This window comes from Gadus morhua, chromosome 9, assembly GCF_902167405.1.
Source record: "Gadus morhua chromosome 9, gadMor3.0, whole genome shotgun sequence".
Classification (NCBI taxonomy): domain Eukaryota; kingdom Metazoa; phylum Chordata; class Actinopteri; order Gadiformes; family Gadidae; genus Gadus; species Gadus morhua.
Window position 1 is genome coordinate 17,791,034 of NC_044056.1, and position 18,414 is coordinate 17,809,447.

Below are 18,414 nucleotides of genomic sequence, written 5' to 3' on the forward strand. Positions count from 1 at the left end.
ACAGAGAGGAGGAACATATAGAGAGACAGATGAAAGACGGTGAGAGGAGAGACAGAAAGAGTCTCTCCTCTTTTAGGCGGTTTATTCCAGGATGTAATACAGCGAGATACAGACTTAGGTTGAATAATCTATAATGGACGCAGATGAGGAGCAGTTTCGAGACGTGTTCCTTGGCTGTCGATCCCTCTTCTCACCGACCCAAAGGGTTGGGGCGAGTATTATATTAAAGAAAACGTGAAGGACAAGAGAACAGATGCACTCTCACCCTTGATAAGGTTTATGGCCCTGGCTAAGTCCCAGACGACCAGGTTGGTTCATCCTTGTTGAGACATAACAAATGGCGGAATGTTGGAAATAACACCTTGTATCAGTGTGAGAGGCACTGGCCTGTTCCTATAGACTAGATATGGGAGAAAAGCATCTTCAAAGTAGAGACAGAGAAGGGAAACAGAGAGAGGACAAACAGACGGACCTGAGCCACAATGTGTAAACTGCTGCTCCTCCTACAGTTTTTACAATATATAGACATATGTCACTTGATTGAAATATCTAAGCGATGTGATCTATAAGGCGTTGAGTTTAATAATTTTGTCAGGAGTCATGCTCCCCACCCATATACATTGCGAAATATTCAGACTTGTAATCTAGATGCAATTCTTAATTTCACAACTTGCACTACTGGTTGTTTGTCCTACATTCCACAAACGAATAAATGAATATTCTCAATATATCACTTACATTTACTTATAGGGCATTAAGGAGACACTTTTATCTAAAGCGACTTACAATAGTAAAGTTAATTTGTCGTAAGATAGAGAAAGAACAATATATCGCTGTCGGTACAATAAGGATGTTCATAGAACATAAGTGTTACAATGCTAGGTCAACCCATTCCCCTTATACAATAAAGATAGCGAGGCTAAGTACTAATTTGAAGTGACAAGATGTACAATAAACAATAAGTGCGTACTGCGTACACTGAATTTACCCAACACGAATATAATTGTTTTTACCGCTATGTCGTGGTCAGCCTTATAATGAGGTGATGCACCCACACTTCAACACAACAGACAGACCTGAGCCATTCCAGGGAGGATACGCAGACATGGAAAAAGGATTCCCCTTTCCCTCAGAACCGACAATACCAGTTCCGTCCCCCGCCCTAGTAGAAGCCTACTTCACGTCGGAGTGAGGTCCAAACATTGCATCATGGCTCTCTGGTCTATTTGGGACAGTGGACTGGATACTGCCCCCTGCAGTACAATCCTAACTTCTACACTTACCTTGATCAAAGAATTCTCCTCTTCTATACTAATACACACCTGAGTGAGATCACGCACACACACACAACACACTTCCTCCAGGTCATTAATATTGTGAAACAGCGTAATCATTTTAATCATAAGTGTTATCGAAACTAGTATTATTTAAAAATGTTGCACAAACAGCTGGATAAACGTACACGCCGAGACGGTGTACTGATGTACAGGGTAGAAGGGTTGACACAGAAAGGGCCAGAGTTGTAAGCTGCCCGTGGTTGTCTAAATCTGGATGGGCACCTACGTCGCAGAACCGAAATACACCCCCGTACTGTGTGGGCCCCACTGACGTCAGCCAAGATGGGGTTTGGGGTCTGGTAATGAGGTGTTTTGTAGGCCATTTATATTTATGGAACAGTGAACAAGCCTGTTCAAAGTATAGCTTTCAATCTGATGCATGAAGGACAGGAGGTATGAATGAAGGATGGAAGATACATAAATGTGACGGAAAGGAAAAAATGAGTTGCAGCATTATCGGGAACACACTATAACAACCAGTAAGACAGGGAAATGTCCGGGAAGGCAACTGGGAAATGTCTGCACTGTGAAATAAATAAAAACAAATAAAAAGAATCCTCTTGAATACATACGTTACATTATATATTGCATGACAGATAGAGATAGAGGCATCACCTTCCCCAGCCGTTTATCTGGTTCCCACTGCGCAATGTGTCGTCGGAGTGATGTATTTTCTGTGTCATTATTTGGCGTCAAATTTTGGTCCACTGAAGAAGGGGTTGTTTTGTTACGCCAGGCGACGTCTTTTTTCCGACGTCTACCAAACGTCTAATGTTGAAGTCCTTCGGACCTCTGAATTTTTTTTGCAGCGTCTGAAAAATGACGTGAACCGATCAGTAGTTATCTCTCTCCACACGCTCCCTCTCGCTCGCATGCTTTTGACCCATCCGGGAGCCAGTGAACACATGCACACTTGAACACTCCCCCTGTCCACATTTATTGGGTACCGGTCGGGATCCGAACCAGCCATCCTCTGGTTACAGGTCCAACTCCATAACCAGTAGACCACATGCCAGTGCAGTCACACACAAACACAAAGACACAGACACAGACACACACAGACACAGACACACACACGCAAACACACACAGTCGCACAGAGGAACACACAGACACACACACAAACAAAGAAGATATGCCTAGGCCAATTATTTACTGAACGTTTCCCACAAACTGCATTTCCAAATAAATAAACAGATAAATGTAAAAAATAAAAAAATAACTTCAAATAAATAAACCACGAAATGTAAAATAACAACAAAAAAACATGATGTACAAATATTACATCACGTATACATTTCCTGCACCTGTCATAGGCATCCAAATGACGTCCAAAAAATGTAACCGGTTCAAAGATTTTGTCTAAATTTGATATCACATTTGAACTATAAATAGCCCTTACACGGAGGTCGCACGGCCATCAACATTAGACTTCAGTAGACGTAAAAGAAAAAGGACGTTGCCTGGCGTTAAAAAACAACCCCTTCAGTGGACCGAAATTTGACGACCAATAATGATACAAAGACGACACTCCGACGACGCATTGCCAGCATCTGTCATAGGCGTCCAAATGACGTCCAAGAAATGTACCCAGTTCAAAGGGGAAATGTTGAACGACAATATGAAGTCCAAGTTGGGTCATGGTTTGAAAACCAAATAGTGGACCTAGTTTGGACATCAAATAGAAGTCCAGAATTGGTCATGGACCAACGGACCAGATATAGACATGATCTGCACGTCTCTCCAACGTCCATTGTTAGGTGGGTTAGCTTGTATTCTTAGTAATCTTGTCTGCAATAAATTCACTTTTTTCTCTTTTGCCGGATGGTAGGCAGCCAATCAGTTTCCCACAAGAGCTGTGATAATCATGGTGTATAGAATCAGAGTGCCTTCAGAGTATGCATCTCCTCTCCGATACCAGACAGAGAGAGAGAAGAGAGCATTTAAGAGACATTAGTCTGCTTCATGGCCTCGCACCCTCACCATCCACACAAATCATCGGCTGCTCCAAACACCTCGTTGTCGGTTGTAACACACCGATAGCTGTGGGGGATGTTTTTCATGGTTACATAACCTGAAACAAACGGTGAAATTCTTTCAGAGGTGGGCCGTGCTCAATTTTCATTGACGAGCCACAGAGATCTGCTTGTGCATTTGGTCCTTTAATATCACAAAGCCTTTGTTTTTACGTTCATACTTAATGGATTGGCTCAACTGATGACATTATTGTGCTGCGCAGGTACATTGCTGGATCAAAGCGGTCTCTACGACGAAGAGGCCAACTCACCCGAAAGTTTACAAAAGTAAGTGTGGTTTTGTCACAGAAAGGAAGTGCTCGACATAATTGGGAACACACACGCATCTAAAGGCACTTCAGCCCTATGCCTTTTACAAAGACACCCCTTTGTCTTTGTATGTGCGTACTGCATTTCATTGGGGCTGAAGTGAAAACGTCAACAATGATAATTGCTTGCATCCATTTGCAGTCTTTGCCTATCTGACTGATACCATCTCTCCCCCCCTTCAACCTTTCCCTCAATATGTGTATGGTGGTGCCTGCCCCCCCTCCCCTTTAGGGTGATGGAGAACGAGGAGGCCAGGAAGGAGTACCTGGTGTTCCCTCCTAGCAAGGCTCAGAGTCACGGAGGTGGCGGCGGGCAGAAGGGCCGCAAGATTCCCCTGAAGGGCAACGGAAGGCGCATCGACTACATCCTGTACAGCGATGAGGGCCTGCAGCCAGACTGGAAGCTGGTGAGTGCTGTCTCATGGGTGGAAAGGTCCTCACCTGATGCCTATTAAACCTTTACTGGATCAACCTGATTTTAGTCATGGCCCGCCGAATCCTGAAAGTCTCAAGAATAAATGTGCCCATCCACGATTCTCTCTAAGTAATTGTATTCTTAATCGCAGCTTTTGAAAATTCTCCAAATTATGCAGCTTTAACTGTAGCTACAACTCGAGCCACTAGAGGCTTGAACGTTAAAACATGCATAGTGCAGGTTTAGCCACCCATTCTTGCAATTGGTGATTTATGCTTCATCAAAGAATCTCCTACAATGCATGAATTTATTCAAAGCCTCGTCAAGCACAGGGAATTGCATTCATCATGTCGTTTTAGGACCCGTTTTAGCCCTTGGCTCTTTGCTGCTCTTTCCTTTGGACATGAGTGCAGAGCTAAACCCACAGACCAAACCCAGACATGAGGAGTGCAGTATGATCACTGCCAAGCCAAACTGTTATGCTTCACTTGCTCAATCAAATCCTAAACCATTGTCATTGAGCTGCCACCTTGTGGTGGAGTGTAGCTACTGTAAATGGTTGCGTCCTGCCACAAATCGTGTTTTTTTAGGTTCATTATTATTGATTATTATACATGTTTTTTGTTGAGAATATTATTTTGAAATTCAAAGCCTGCACATAATCTAAACTCATGTCATGTATTGAATTGATGTATTGAATCGCAGATGCAGCTGAGCTCATATGTGCAGCCTGATGATGCTCAAACTGAGTGTGTTGCTAACCGAAACCCATCCCATCTTCTTCCTGCCACAGGACATCGAGGAGTTCAGCTTTGTGACGCAGTTGGCCGGCATCACTGACCACCTTTCAGTGGCCGCGCGATTGGCCGTTTCAACCGGCGAGGAGGAGCCTTAGGGGGCCGTACATTCTCTTGCACTGCCATCGATACATGGAGGAAGAGACAAGAAGAGATACATGATGGAAGAGACAAGAAGAGGTGCATGATGGAAGAGACAAGAAGACCGAGGAGAGAAATTTGAATACAAATGAGCAATTGAAAGATGGCGGAGAAGCGAGAAGGCCCCGTGTCTATTGAGAAACGCCAGAGTGCTGGACGGATGGACGGGTTGACAAACTGATTAATGGAGTTACAGGCCTGGGTTAGGGGGGTTCACGTTAAGGGGAGAGGCAACAATGGAGGGATTTAAAAGAGAGAGTTTATGCCAGAAGGTAGATAAGCAGGGAATTTGTATTAATGGTGTGATGAACGTTTTTCATACCCAGACAACACATACTCATGGACACACACAAACACACTCACAGAGGGTTTGAAAAAATGTGACAGATAACATCTTCTGATGTCAACGACAAATGGTCACTATTTACGAATTTATTTACATTGAGTTAAGGCTTTACTGTCACACAAACTCTCTCTCTCTCTCTCTCTCTCTCTCTCTCTCTCTCTCTCTCTCTCTCTCTCTATCTCTATCTCTATCTCTATATATATATATATATATATATATATATATATATATATATATATATATATATATATATATCTGTCAGTCTCTCAATCACGCACACACACACACACACACATTCAGACACACACAAATCAACCTTGCATGGTCCATGCTGGATCTATACTATATGTCTGACCACTTTCTATGATTTTACCTCTGGAACTTTCTGATTCTCATATAATACAATGGATGACTAGAGAACACAAAGAGGATACTGAGATTGTCTTGTACAGCAACGGTAGGCCTATAGCTGTGGCCCGCACAATGAGAGGCATTGGCCACTACGCTATTTGACCTTTGTGCCGATTGGTTGGTGTTCGTCTCTTCAAGGTCATGGGTCAGTTTACCTGTCAGTTTTCACCTTACTTCTCCTGCCTTGGTCCCAGGAACCTCAACTAAAGTGTCTTTTTTCTAAAAGTCTTTCTAAAAAAACTTAAAAAAAAGATCAATCTAGAACAGTTTTTATGGTCACTGCGCCATTTTTGTAGAGAAGTACAAATGCCTGGTAATACTTTGTGGTTTATTATTTATACTTAATTGTATTGTATAAAGAGGTCAAATAAAACAATCCGCTTGACTGGAGAAAGATTGTTTTTGATACAATGCAAAGCTTGCAGACTGTTTTCAACCATTTTGTAACTGGTGGGAAGTGACAAGGCGAGAAGGACATTTGAACTAAATTAATTAGCTGATTCCTTGCTTGTGTTGGAATGGTGGTCATGACTGCATGACGAGAGCCTGGTGAGCAATCAAACAATACGACGGTTGTTTGAACTCAGAATTTATAGTCATTTATAGTAAAGATCTGCGTTTCCCCTGGAAATACAAGCCGACCCAATGGGACATTGCTGCATGTGGAATGCTAACCTCTGCCGATAACATTAACTAAACACACATAAGCAATATGTAAAAATACACACACACACATATATACACACAAAAACATGTAAATATACAGTATGTACCCTTACATCGCATACAATATACAGAAGGCTTGCATGTAGACGTGCACGCTCGCATGCACACACAAACATTCACATTCACATATTCGTGTTATTATATACATGTCAATAGTGCAACCCCAGCAGGCAAAGGACAGCTCTCTCTCTATTGCCTGTGTTTTGGACCACCGCCATTCCTGCTTGTTCTCAAACAGTAGAAAGAGCTACACACACACACACACACACCATCTTGAGTGTATGCACTGTGTGAGCAGATGGGGTTCTGTGATTTTCAATACCCCACCTGTACCCCTAACCCCTCCACATCTGTAGCAAGGCATTTATACTTTTTTAATTCCCAGTCCAAGGCCACCCTCACACACACACACACACACACACACACACACACATGGACACAACAGTACATAAAATACTCTGAGGATATCCACACACATTTTGAGCGATCTTGGGTAGAGTGGTGACGTGTGCTTAAGAGTTTATGCGTTATTATAATGATCTGTTCATTTTATCTTGTTTATCACCCTGTCCAAACTGCCAATCAGGACAAGGCAAAGCAATTGTGTATTCACTCCCTAAAAAAAACTAAACTATATCTCAGATGCTGTGTGATTGCCTCTGATTGCCAATGTTTACACTGCAGCCTTCGGCCTGTTTGCCTGTTTCTTGGCACTAGAAGGATGCATGCCTTTTGAGGGACTCTTTACACAAGACCAGATGTGTCACTTTTCAACTGCACATTCAACATCACTGTTTCACACTTTAAGTTATGGACAGTATCGTTTAAATCTGTATTGCAGATGTGTTATACAAGTGTGTATGTGCACTCGCGTGTGTGTATGCTGAATCCATGTCCACCTGAATATTTTTATTCTCGGTAACCTCAACTGGCTGCTTTGACTCTTCTTTTTTCTGTCTCTTCATGATTAGCTTTCTTAGATATTTTATGTCCCATGTTGTTGTTCTGATACTATGAGCATCAGAAGATACTAGAACGAAACTAGAAGGTTTATACTTGTGTTTATTTTTACTCATCATTGACTACATATTTAATTTGCTTTGTTTTGCTTTAGAATGCCCACTAACTGTTTAGCTTTCGCATTTCTACCAGGTGGGATTAAATGTCATGTGAATACACTATAGACCTATTATACAAAGGCTAATAAAATGTGCTCGGCTAGAATCCGGCAAAGTGGTGCCACAGTCACTCTGAGGATCCATCGATGGAGTCCATAATAACTGAATAGATGTGTTTGATTAGCCAATGTAGATCCGTCCATCTTGTCCATGATGCGTATACCCTGCATTTTCTTCTAGTGCTATAGGCTGCTGCTAGGCCAACGCACTTCACTAAACAAACCATTGTATTGTGGCTGTGGGGGGATGGGGGAACTGTCCAGTTAGTTTAGTAATATAATTTATATTTGTAACTGCAGCTATAATTGCAGTATTTTCACACTAATAGGTTTTTTCATGCTTTTATTTTATTTATTTGTAAGTGTTATCTGAGTATCTGAGCATTATGGGATATGGTGTAATAACATATGTCGTCCATCTTTAAGGTCAGGATGAAGTAGTCCCAATGTTATGAAGTGTGAAAGCTTGTTAATGCCCAACCACAGCTTGTTTATGTTTATAGATTTTCCCAAGTATTATTGAAGAAACATCTTGACCATCACCATACTGAGTTGGAAGCTGAATTTTGTGAGTGAGGTATTTGCCTCAGATTTGCAGGTTCCAATAAAGGCAGAGAACTGTAAGCCTGTGTTACTGTAATTATGCTTTGGGCCTCAGGTGATGTGTTACTTTGATTTCCTTTTCTGGGTTTTTATATATATATAAATAACATATATATATATGACATTCTCTGTTCGTTATTATTTTCTCTGATTTAAGTTACCCTTTTGTGTTTTGGGGTGCGTGTGTGTGTAGGGAGGGGGGGGGTCTTTGTAGGCTTACTCAAAGGCATGCTCTCCATTAAGAAACTGGGGAGAATAATGGCATTTCCCTCTGTAATGTGCAACTTTCTTCAGACATCTTATTTTCTTCTGCTTTTTAAAAAATGGAATTGATTTTCCCCTGTTTGAATCGGTGTCCGTGTGATTATTTGAGTTTCATTTATTTTATATGCGTCTCAGTGTCTGACAAATATTATTTCGGATAATACGTTTCTCTGAAGGAGTGTGCCTCTTGATGTTACCATGACAACATTGTAAGTGACTGTTGGTGCCAACATTTAGCACTGTCCTTTATATTGTGAGGACGCAGAAGGAAGATAGATAGATACCTCATCCCTGGGTTTTCACTGTATTTTTTTTGTGTGTGTGTGTGTGTGTGTGTGTGTGTGTGTGTGTGTGTGTGTGTGTGTGTGTGTGTGTGTGTGTGTGTGTGTGTGTGTGTGTGTGTGTGTGTGTGTGTGCATGTCGTGACTGTTCGTGTGTAGTGTACTTATCCCCTCTGCCACAGACTGACGAAGTAAAGGTCAAAATGAGCTATTGGACTCTCTCAAACTGCTCGCAGTTTAACAGTTCATTTAACTCCGGAAGAAAAAATGAAATACACAAATCGTTCTGAGGTGTCATGCTGCAGTTCTTCTGGCCTCGCATTTACTGTTGAGCGAGTTTCTGGCAGTCCGGGCACTAAGCAAAGGCAAGAAACATTAATGGTTTGTTGACATGCACGAGAGAATTAAGGAAACATACACCATACACAGAGATAGTGAGTGCTATTTTTTGGAAATTATAATAAGGGTATTATTATTTGTGTGTGTGTGTGTGTGTGTGTGTGTGTGTGTGTGTGTGTGTGTGTGTGTGTGTGTGTGTGGGGGGGGGGGGGGGGGGGGGTCAGGGAGCTAAGAAGTTGTGCTTCCCCTTCACTCTGCATCATGCGCAAAGGGGAATGCAAAAAGGGAAGAAGGTCATCCTAAAGTTTAAACCATGCTAACGTTACCACATCCCCAGGAATTCACATTATCTCCACTACTCTATTAAAGCATCACAAAATGGCGGAGCCTTGACAATACAAAGAAACATGATTATTTTTGCTGTACATGCTGCTTCTGCTGTACATGTATGCATGTAATGCATGTCGTTCAGGAACAGTGAGGGCTACGAACGAACCTACGTAAACCTGAGCCATTGCCTCAGCCTCTATCCTGATCCTGCCCTCTATTGCAGTATCTATCCACACGAGGGCGCCAGCGTGCAAAGAAACAACATTAACCCTACAATCACTGCTTATTTACATTCCACGATGGAAAAACAGAATGCACTAAATGAATGCATTATTTCGCCTAACATGCAAATGTAGAACGCAAGCTACTATCTGATCTAAGGCCCAACGGAGAACCGTTACCAGACTACGAGCGTTACATCACCATGACAGTCTGCATCGGCCAATAGGAGCACGCCTCAGTAGGAAAATACAATCGTCTTTTTGAAAAACAGTACGCCGGAGCATTCGTCCTCCCCCTTGCAGCTCGTAGTATCCTCCCGTAGCCATATGTAATTATCACCTTTCCCAAATCCACTTATTTCGGGGCGTTTGCGTCAACTACCCTTGTTTACCTTGTGTTAGAGTTCAGATTAAGCAACTGTGCGTAGTTGGTTCCGACGTGACTGTCCTGGACATCGTTTTATGTCTGGCCTCTTCGTCTTCGGTGGAGATAGTAACACGGTACAATGATCGAGCGACCAGAGACTGCGGTTCCGAGCATTGCTGTAAGTTGACTTTTCCACAATATTAAGACCCGTTCTGCATGGTTTATACACGCCAATGGTCGCATAGGCGATAGGCTTCTGACTGGTAACCTATCCCAGTTAGCTTGCTCGTAGCATGATTGAGAAGTAGCAATTTGACAAGGTAAGTTAGCATTTGAGGTCGTCTTTGGGAAGAAATGTTCAGGACTCGAGGCCTCAGCAGAGCATCTTTCTGAAGACATTCCGAGTATTCGAATGGCATTCAATATGCCATGCAAAGACCCTAGCTTTTGCGGGTTAACGATTTAGAATATTAATTGTTTTTTATTCCGTCTATATTTTCCGTCCGTTTATTCTATCACCATTCTCTATCGTTACTTTCGCATTAAACATCATCTCTATCCCAGCGTGTCTTCCTCCACGTTGGTTCTTCTTCCACCCTGCCCCGTACCCCTATCTTCTATGAATTCTCCCGTCGTTGGTCTGGTTCGAACCATAGGTTGTTAATAATAAACCACTCTGCTGATCATTTGAATTATCAAGGCCAGTCACGGCTGCTTCCACTTTGAAATAAAATGGGACAGTCGTGGACGGCAGGGAGATGGAGCAACGCGTGGTCCTTTTTAATGAGGCCTATTTTTGTGTGTGTGTGTGTGTGTGTGTGTGTGTGTGTGTGTGTGTGTGTGTGTGTGTGTGTGTGTGTGTGTGTGTGTGTGTGTGTGTGTGTGTGTGTGTGTGTGTGTGTGCGCGCATTGGAACCAACGATTTATTTTAAATGTATGGACAATCTGCGAGAAAACAAATGCAAAAACAAGGGGATATGAAAACCGAGGGACAGGAAGACCAAAGTCTGAAAGCTGCTCATTGGCATTCATCCACCTCTTCTTGTATTATTTTCTTTCTTTACTGCTTGCTTTGCTTGCCATTTAAACATTCCTACTGCCAGAATAATCCACTGCTTTTGCAGAGTTCAGTTCAGCTGCCCACAGAAAGCCATAGGGCTTCCTGAGTGCTATCGTATTGGCTGCACCTTATGTAATAGACCCATGCACCTTGTGTGTAGCTGCATGTGGGTGTATTAGATGCACAGGGGAAGTTCTTCAGGAAAGTACATCACTGCATGAATGTTTAAATCGTGTCCACTGCCACAGTAAGCAGTGTGCAACACGCCAATGACGGTCATAGGAAGTATTGATCGTGAGATTACTCTCTATTTGACTATGATGACTACAGAGATGACTCTGTTTGTCTGTTTCCGTCCTCTTTCTCCCAATCTCCTAACCTATCTCAAACGCGCCAGGTGTAAAATTCCATTAACAGAGTTTGCGTTTGTGTGCATGGATGTGTGTGTTCATTCTTTCCCAATTGCACCTTTTTGAACTTTCTGGAAACCTTAAAGAGGGTACACATTAACATTAACTAAAGACATCATTTTTCGTTTAAATGTTTAGCATATTTTTTAAATTCAGATCTCTTCGTGCTCTATGTACCCTTATTACATACAGCCACTACTATTGTTTTTAAGTTGAGCTCCAGTCACCTGTGTGTACAAGCCTAGTCATTATATTTTACTTACCACATAGGTTATAACTGCTGGATTTGGCCTGCTACTGGCCCAGTCATGCACACAACTTCTTCAGAGTTCAACATTGAGGCAGAGTAGACAGTTTGGCGACACCTCATAACTGGAGCCATCTGAGGACAAAGAACAAATCGTCAAAAAGCCTTGAGGGGGAAAAAGGATGAAAACCCTTTTAAACCAGAGAGGGATCTCCCCCGTTCTGGCAAAAGGGGTGATTCCAGACCGGCTGTGCAGTAATCAGAGGTGCTGCTGATATGGGCAGACAAAGACATGGCAATAGCCTAAGGACACATCACATTGGTAGACCAGTTTGATGCTGTTGCATGTTGAGGTCATCAGGGATGGGAATAAGCAGGGAGGGACTTCACCATACGTTATAGTGATGGGGTGTGTGTGTGTGTGTGTGTGGGGGGGGGTGAGAGACTGATAATATGTAGTCTGATAACTGGGGCAGCCAGTCTCTCGACATATGGGTTTACTTCACATCCGCCACCCGTCCATTTCTCCTTACTTTTATTTAAGGTGCAATCTTGTCGTCTTTAATTCACCTCTCAGAGGGACTTCCCCTCATCTCCACCTCTCAGAAGCCCCGCTGCCTCCCTCCTGATCCCACCCTGCTTTGCCTCCTCCCGTCGAAAGTTGTTAGCCCAGCTGCACTTCAAAGAGGCTCTGTTGCTGCAAGACAGAGAAATGCTATTGGCAAGCTTGTCAACATTTCACTGTGTACACGCATACAAACACAGTGTGTGTCTATGTCACTCTGATGTCCTTTGACAGTTGACTCTCACACACTGACTAAAAAACTGCGCCAGGTGTGAAATTCCATAAACAGAGTTTGCGTTTGTGTGCATGGATTTGTGTGTTCTTTCCCAATTGCATCCTGATTCTCGTCATATACTTGGATATATATGTGCAAGGACTACAGTCACTGCGCCTTGCGGTTTGTGTGACTCTTTGTGTGCTTGTTTTGTGATAGTGTGTTTGTTTTCCTTCAGCAGAGGAACCTGGAGGGCTACGTTGGCTTTGCAAACCTCCCCAACCAGGTCTACAGGAAATCTGTGAAAAGAGGCTTTGAGTTTACCCTCATGGTGGTCGGTGAGTGAAACAACCACACCTGGTTCTGTGTGTATGTGCCCTATAGCATCCTACTGGAATTGTGTGTGTTTGAATGGGATCATATCCTGTGTGTGGACGAGTTAATGCGCAGGGATGTTTGCTTGTGTGTCTGTCGTTGTCTGTCTTTTAGTGTCCCTATGTTGTTGTATATTTCCATCTACAGCTTTGCACACACAAAAACCCACCTGTGTCCACCTGTCTATGTGTGTGTTCTCATATCTCAGCGCAGGTGGGTCTTCAAATAGGTTTATGGGAAGCCGAGGCATGCTCGGTATCCGGTACTCTCTCTGGCTCGCAACACTGCACCCATTAAAAGAAATCTGGCCTTTTCTTAATTTCCCTTGGTGTGAGTCGTTTTTTGGATGCCTACAAAAAATACAGTCACAAGCGGACAGAAAACCAATAGTCTTTTACTTATTGGGTCTTTATCAAAACTACGAAGGCCACATGGCAGCGTAGTAGCAATGGAAAAGTTGTCTTTAGGCCGAGAACAGGAACAAACTGCTGCGAACAGAGGTTGGGGACTGAAAACTGGACTGTGGAGGAAAAACGTAGACGTGAGGTGGAGGAAGAGATGTGTATGGTTAGACACACACACACACACACACACACACACACACACACACACACACACACACACACACACACACACACACACACACACACACACACACACACACACACACACACACACACACACACACACACACACAAACAACCAGGCTGGTACCCACACACTAATTAACGCATACACACTTGCACACACGGATCAGTGACTGAGGCAGAAACGACAGGGGCATTGCATTGACTTATTGAACCATGTGTGCTGTCCCCCAGTAATGAACACTGCACAACACAGATAAACAGAATGGCTTTTCCCTTTAGTTGAACTTGGGGAAATGTAAAGTACCAATATTCATACCAGGGTTTTTTCTGATACATACGGTTGTGACATCGGATTATTAATAATTGTTCTTGTGCACACCAATGTCACAGACTAATGGCATACCAAACCTTGACCAAAACAGCCATCCTTAACCTGATACCAAGCCTAAGCTAAACAATGTTGGCAATATGCCTACACTTCACAATCCTTAATCCAATGTCTCAACTTTAGTTAAGACCTAACTCACTATTGGAGGAGGGTAATTACATTTATACAAAACCTACATTCCAGTACCCTATGTGTTCTATTAATGTTTGTTAAAAAAAAGAAGTTATATTGTTGCAACTGATGCTAATTCAGGAAGAAGGGTAAGTGTGAGTGTGGAGGTTGGCGGAGGGGGAGGGGATGCACTAAAGCTTTCCAGCTGACTAGATCCTGTTTGTAGGCCCTGCTCCACATGTAGTCATCGCTCTCCTTTCTCCCTCTCTTTTCTCTCATTCAATTGGCTCCCTGCCCGGCATTATACTGGGTTCAGCACGCAGCAACAGATGCTCTGGCTTCCCATGGTTCATTGAAACCGGGAGAAGACTGAAGGGAAGGACCTCTGATCCTCTATCAATAGCACCCATGTTGGTGTAACCTGCTGCCCCCTCATGATCATTGCTTTTAAACTCTGTTTCCATTGTAATGACTTGATGTAGACACTCTGTCATGACGTGCATAAGTAGCCCGTCCCATGTGGGATGAGGAATCAGTAAAGAAACAACTAGTCACTTCACACATACTCATGCACTCAACAAATCGTTTTACTGTCGGCTTGTGAAATGCTGCTTGGGATAAATCAAGTTCTGCTTTTTCTGAAAATCAAAGGCAGCACACAAATGTTAACAGTTTATATTCTTAATCCATCTTTTTCAAACCCAGGGAGGGATAAAAAAAATTTGTGCCTTTCAGCATTTTTGAAGCTAATAAAGTATGGCAAGAAAATAATTAATAATAATTTGATAAGAGTTACGCCAAAGAAGACGGAGATACAGATTTTGTCTCTGAATTGTGATGCAGTGATCTGTGGCTGTGCTTCAATTTCCTTTAATCAGCCCTGCCATATATCTTGCAGGGTTGAGCTTGTTAAAGGGGTGCCATGTCAAGCTCGGGGTGAATGTGTAGCTTTGGAGACTGGGCGATGTGTCTATCTGAGGGTATGTGTGTTCGGACATCCCGCGTCAGCGCAGTGTTGCCCGTCTTGGCCGACGGCGTCGCGTCCTGCTGAAGTGTCGGGTTCACAGGCGGGACCCAGTGGGGATGTTTCCGTCTGTCTGTCACTCCCTTGGATGGAACGCTCAGGAATGCCACCACAATTTTGTCGCCCCATCCCACCTCCCTCTCTCCCTAGCTCTTTCTCTCTTTCTCTAGCCTCACTCTCCCTGCCTTTCCTTGCCTATCATTTTTTTCCCCCCCGATACGTCACTCTCAATCTTTTCCATCTTTATATCCCAATTTCTTTCCTCTCTCTCTCTCTCTCCCCCCCCCCCCCCCTTCCTCCGTGGGCCTGTCAGGGAGAGGAAACGCTTGCTTCCTGAGGCTATGGCTCCAGCTGGCAGCTTGAATAGGAACTCCTGGAAAGAGCGGAGAGATCCAGCGCCAGAGCATGGAGAACAACAGTGTTGCCCTATAGCAGCCCATGGTCTCACTGGTCCAAGGATGCTGTGTGGGGGACCCCATTTCCCACCGGCATGTGGCGGCCATCATCAACAGGCGGCTTTGAGTGTGCGCTGTGTGTTGTTATAAACCAAGGCACCGCTTGGCACCTTCACAGCACACTTCACTGCAGCCATCCCGTAGGGTACATGCCTGATTTGTGTTCTGTTTGGAACATATCATTGTAATAAGTTGATCCAAAAGCTATCGCTAGTTTTAAAAGGTCTCCGATAGCCATCAGAAAACTGTGAAAGATGGCTCCAGAGGATGTGACTCAGTTTAATTTTCATTTAAATTCACATGGGCGAATTAATGGTAGGGATAGGTTCACTATGGATGACTGAGAGAACCTGATGGTACTCTGTGAACTTAACACCCTTCCCTGGACCAATGCCCAAGAGCCTCGACCAATGACTATTATGAGCGCAGTGTTTATCTATGGTTTGTATTATTGAAACTGCTGCTTGCATTCCACTGGTCTGGCAGGAGTTTTAGTGTGTGTGTGTGTGTGTGTGTGTGTGTGTGTGTGTGTGTGTGTGTGTGTGTGTGTGTGTGTGTGTGTGTGTGTGTGTGTGTGTGTGTGTGTGTGTGTGTGTGTGTGTGTGTGTGTGTGTGTGTGTGTGTGTGATCAGTCCGTTTGACAAGCTTAAGAATAACTGCGGGTGTTGCCTTCTTAATCCGTAGACACAGACATCTTGCTTATCCTGTCATTCACTCTGTTTCTCTCGCAGCCTCTTATCTACCAATCTTTTCTAATGACTTACTCTCAGGCATCTTTACTTAAACACGTGAACTCAGACTTCTGTCTGAGTCAACAGACGCCCAATAACCCACTAATGTGTCCCGCTAGAGGCGCTCAGGGTACCTCTCTTTCGTCTGTAGGAGCCTTAGGATTTATGGCTTACCTTTTGTCTCTATTATGGGGGGAGAGTGGGATGGGGAGAGAGGCTGTTTGCACCGTACTGGAGTCAGTTCATAAACCTGGCCCACCATGAATGCATATATCCCCTGGCCTCAAAGGCACAGCAGGGTTAAGGGGTGGGGCGGCTCTGTTCGGATCAGCTGCAGGCATCTCTGTCTACGTCACTGTCTCTAAAAGTCTTTTTATAGAAGTTATTCCGCTTCTGCTTCGCACTTCATCTCTATCGCTCTCTGGGTCAACCAATCAGACTGGCCAGTGACATACATTACATTCTGAGGCGTGTATTTGAGAGTGTGTGTGGACCTGTGGATGCAGATCCTTATCTGGGTCGAGGCCATGACCTTTGCTCTCCCTAGTTGCAGAGGATTTTGGCCAGGCAGGATGGCCACAACAATATGGTCTGCAACCAAATGCTCACACACAATACACATTTGCAGCAGTCAGTGTGTTTGTGTGCGATGGCCCCACCAGGATGTTGGGGGTCGGGTGGGGGGGGGGGCAGCTGTAGCCTGAGCACTCAATCTGAACATTAGCGCTAAACAGGAAGATCGGGGAGGGAATGCTAGGAATCTCTCCAACTCCAACAATTTGTTTATTTACCCCCTGTTTGTCCTTCTTAAACTGAGGCATTTTTTATATTCAAACTGTTTTCCCCTATATTATTTCAATCTTTCTATCAGTTGATGATTCATATAAACGATTACTCTGAGTCCAAGTTAAAGAGTAACTGATATAAGATTCTTGATCTTTCTTTCTGGAGACAGCGTGTGCAGTGTGATTAGAGATGTGAGCTCACTCTGTTCCAACCGTGAGCGGTGCCAGAACCAGTGGTGGTCAGTTAACCCCCCAAACTCATCCTTTGGCGTTTGTGTGCAAAGGAAGGCCATCATTACTGGACTACTGCCTCGCTGCTGCGAAGCCTGAAGACTATCCTCCAACCACTGACACGGCCTTATTTGTAGAGCTGAAATGACTAACAAGAGAGTTTGAGAGAGAGAGGGGTGGGGAGAGAGGGGTTTGGCATCAGAGAGTAGGAGATGGAACACTGAATCTTTGGGCTCCCTGGTCGAGGAGTAGGCATGTGCAAATGCTGCCTATACGGCAGGCTTTGGGTTTAAATCCTGAGCTGTGGTCCCGTGTCACTTTAAAACAGCAATCCTAGACAATAAGGTAGCTAGGTGCTAATGAAAATGTCAGCAAAAATTGAGATTTTTAATGTTGGCACAGATTTCGTCACAGATGTCACCAGACTCACCACACAGATACCATTATTCCGCTGAGCAGAGGGGAAGCTAATTGAGTTGGCAGAGCCTCAGGGGAGCGAGAGTGAGGGACGAAGAGAGAGGCTCTATTTATAATTTGTTAGCATAGATGTAGAGGTTGCCAATGACTGTAGGTGGTCCGCAGAGATTGCATAACAATTTAGTGTATTCTCATGTGTGCATTGTTCACAATATCGCGTCCATCCTTTGGAAAAAAATGAGTCAACATTTTATAAGATTTTCTTTAATTGTTGTAAAATGCAGCAATTACATAAGTAAAGTAATATAAATATCTGTGCAAAAAGGTCTTATTGGACAGATAGAGGACTGTTGGATCAGATTAACTTTTTCAATTAGAAGTGTCTAATTAAAAAGATAATCTGATCTAACTGTCCTCTGCAATCCTGGCCACTATTGGCTGGTTCTGCTGCTGGTTTAGCTGCAGTCGCGCCATCACTCTAACTGACACATTCAAGGCAAAAGCTAACGGGAGAGGAATGACCCACGTGTGTTCAGGAGCAACGGCATCTTGGCATATCTGCACTTTCACACAGGCCAAAGAAATGGGACTGCCGCCGAAGCTAAACGTTATCCATACACTGACACCTCACTGTGATGATGACATAACCCTCCCTTTCTTGCAGAACCGGGGGGGGGGGCTTTCCAATTTACCCAAGGTTAAGCCGAGTTGGT

At 43.7% G+C, this 18,414-nt stretch overlaps 2 protein-coding genes across 4 annotated transcripts in view; both read left to right on the forward strand.

Annotated features, from left to right (window-relative positions):
- Positions 1-5,564, forward strand: part of smpd3 (sphingomyelin phosphodiesterase 3) — a 36,909-nt gene extending 31,345 nt beyond the window's left edge. For both annotated transcript variants that reach the window (XM_030366919.1, XM_030366920.1), the window contains exons 8-10: positions 3,576-3,639; positions 3,913-4,087; positions 4,889-5,564. In XM_030366919.1, coding sequence (XP_030222779.1) covers positions 3,576-3,639; positions 3,913-4,087; positions 4,889-4,990 — 341 coding nt within the window. In that variant the 3' untranslated portion in view covers positions 4,991-5,564. The remainder of the gene's footprint in view (positions 1-3,575; positions 3,640-3,912; positions 4,088-4,888) is intronic.
- Positions 5,565-9,974: 4,410 nt separating this feature from the next.
- The window catches only part of LOC115550559 (septin-7), a 28,488-nt gene continuing 20,048 nt past the window's right edge, over positions 9,975-18,414 (forward strand). The window contains exons 1-2 of one of the 2 annotated variants that reach the window (XM_030365718.1): positions 9,975-10,276; positions 12,836-12,932. In XM_030365718.1, coding sequence (XP_030221578.1) covers positions 10,238-10,276; positions 12,836-12,932 — 136 coding nt within the window. In that variant the 5' untranslated portion in view covers positions 9,975-10,237. Of the gene's footprint in view, positions 10,277-12,832; positions 12,933-18,414 lie in introns of both variants that reach the window. The other variant, XM_030365717.1, reaches the window with a different exon arrangement.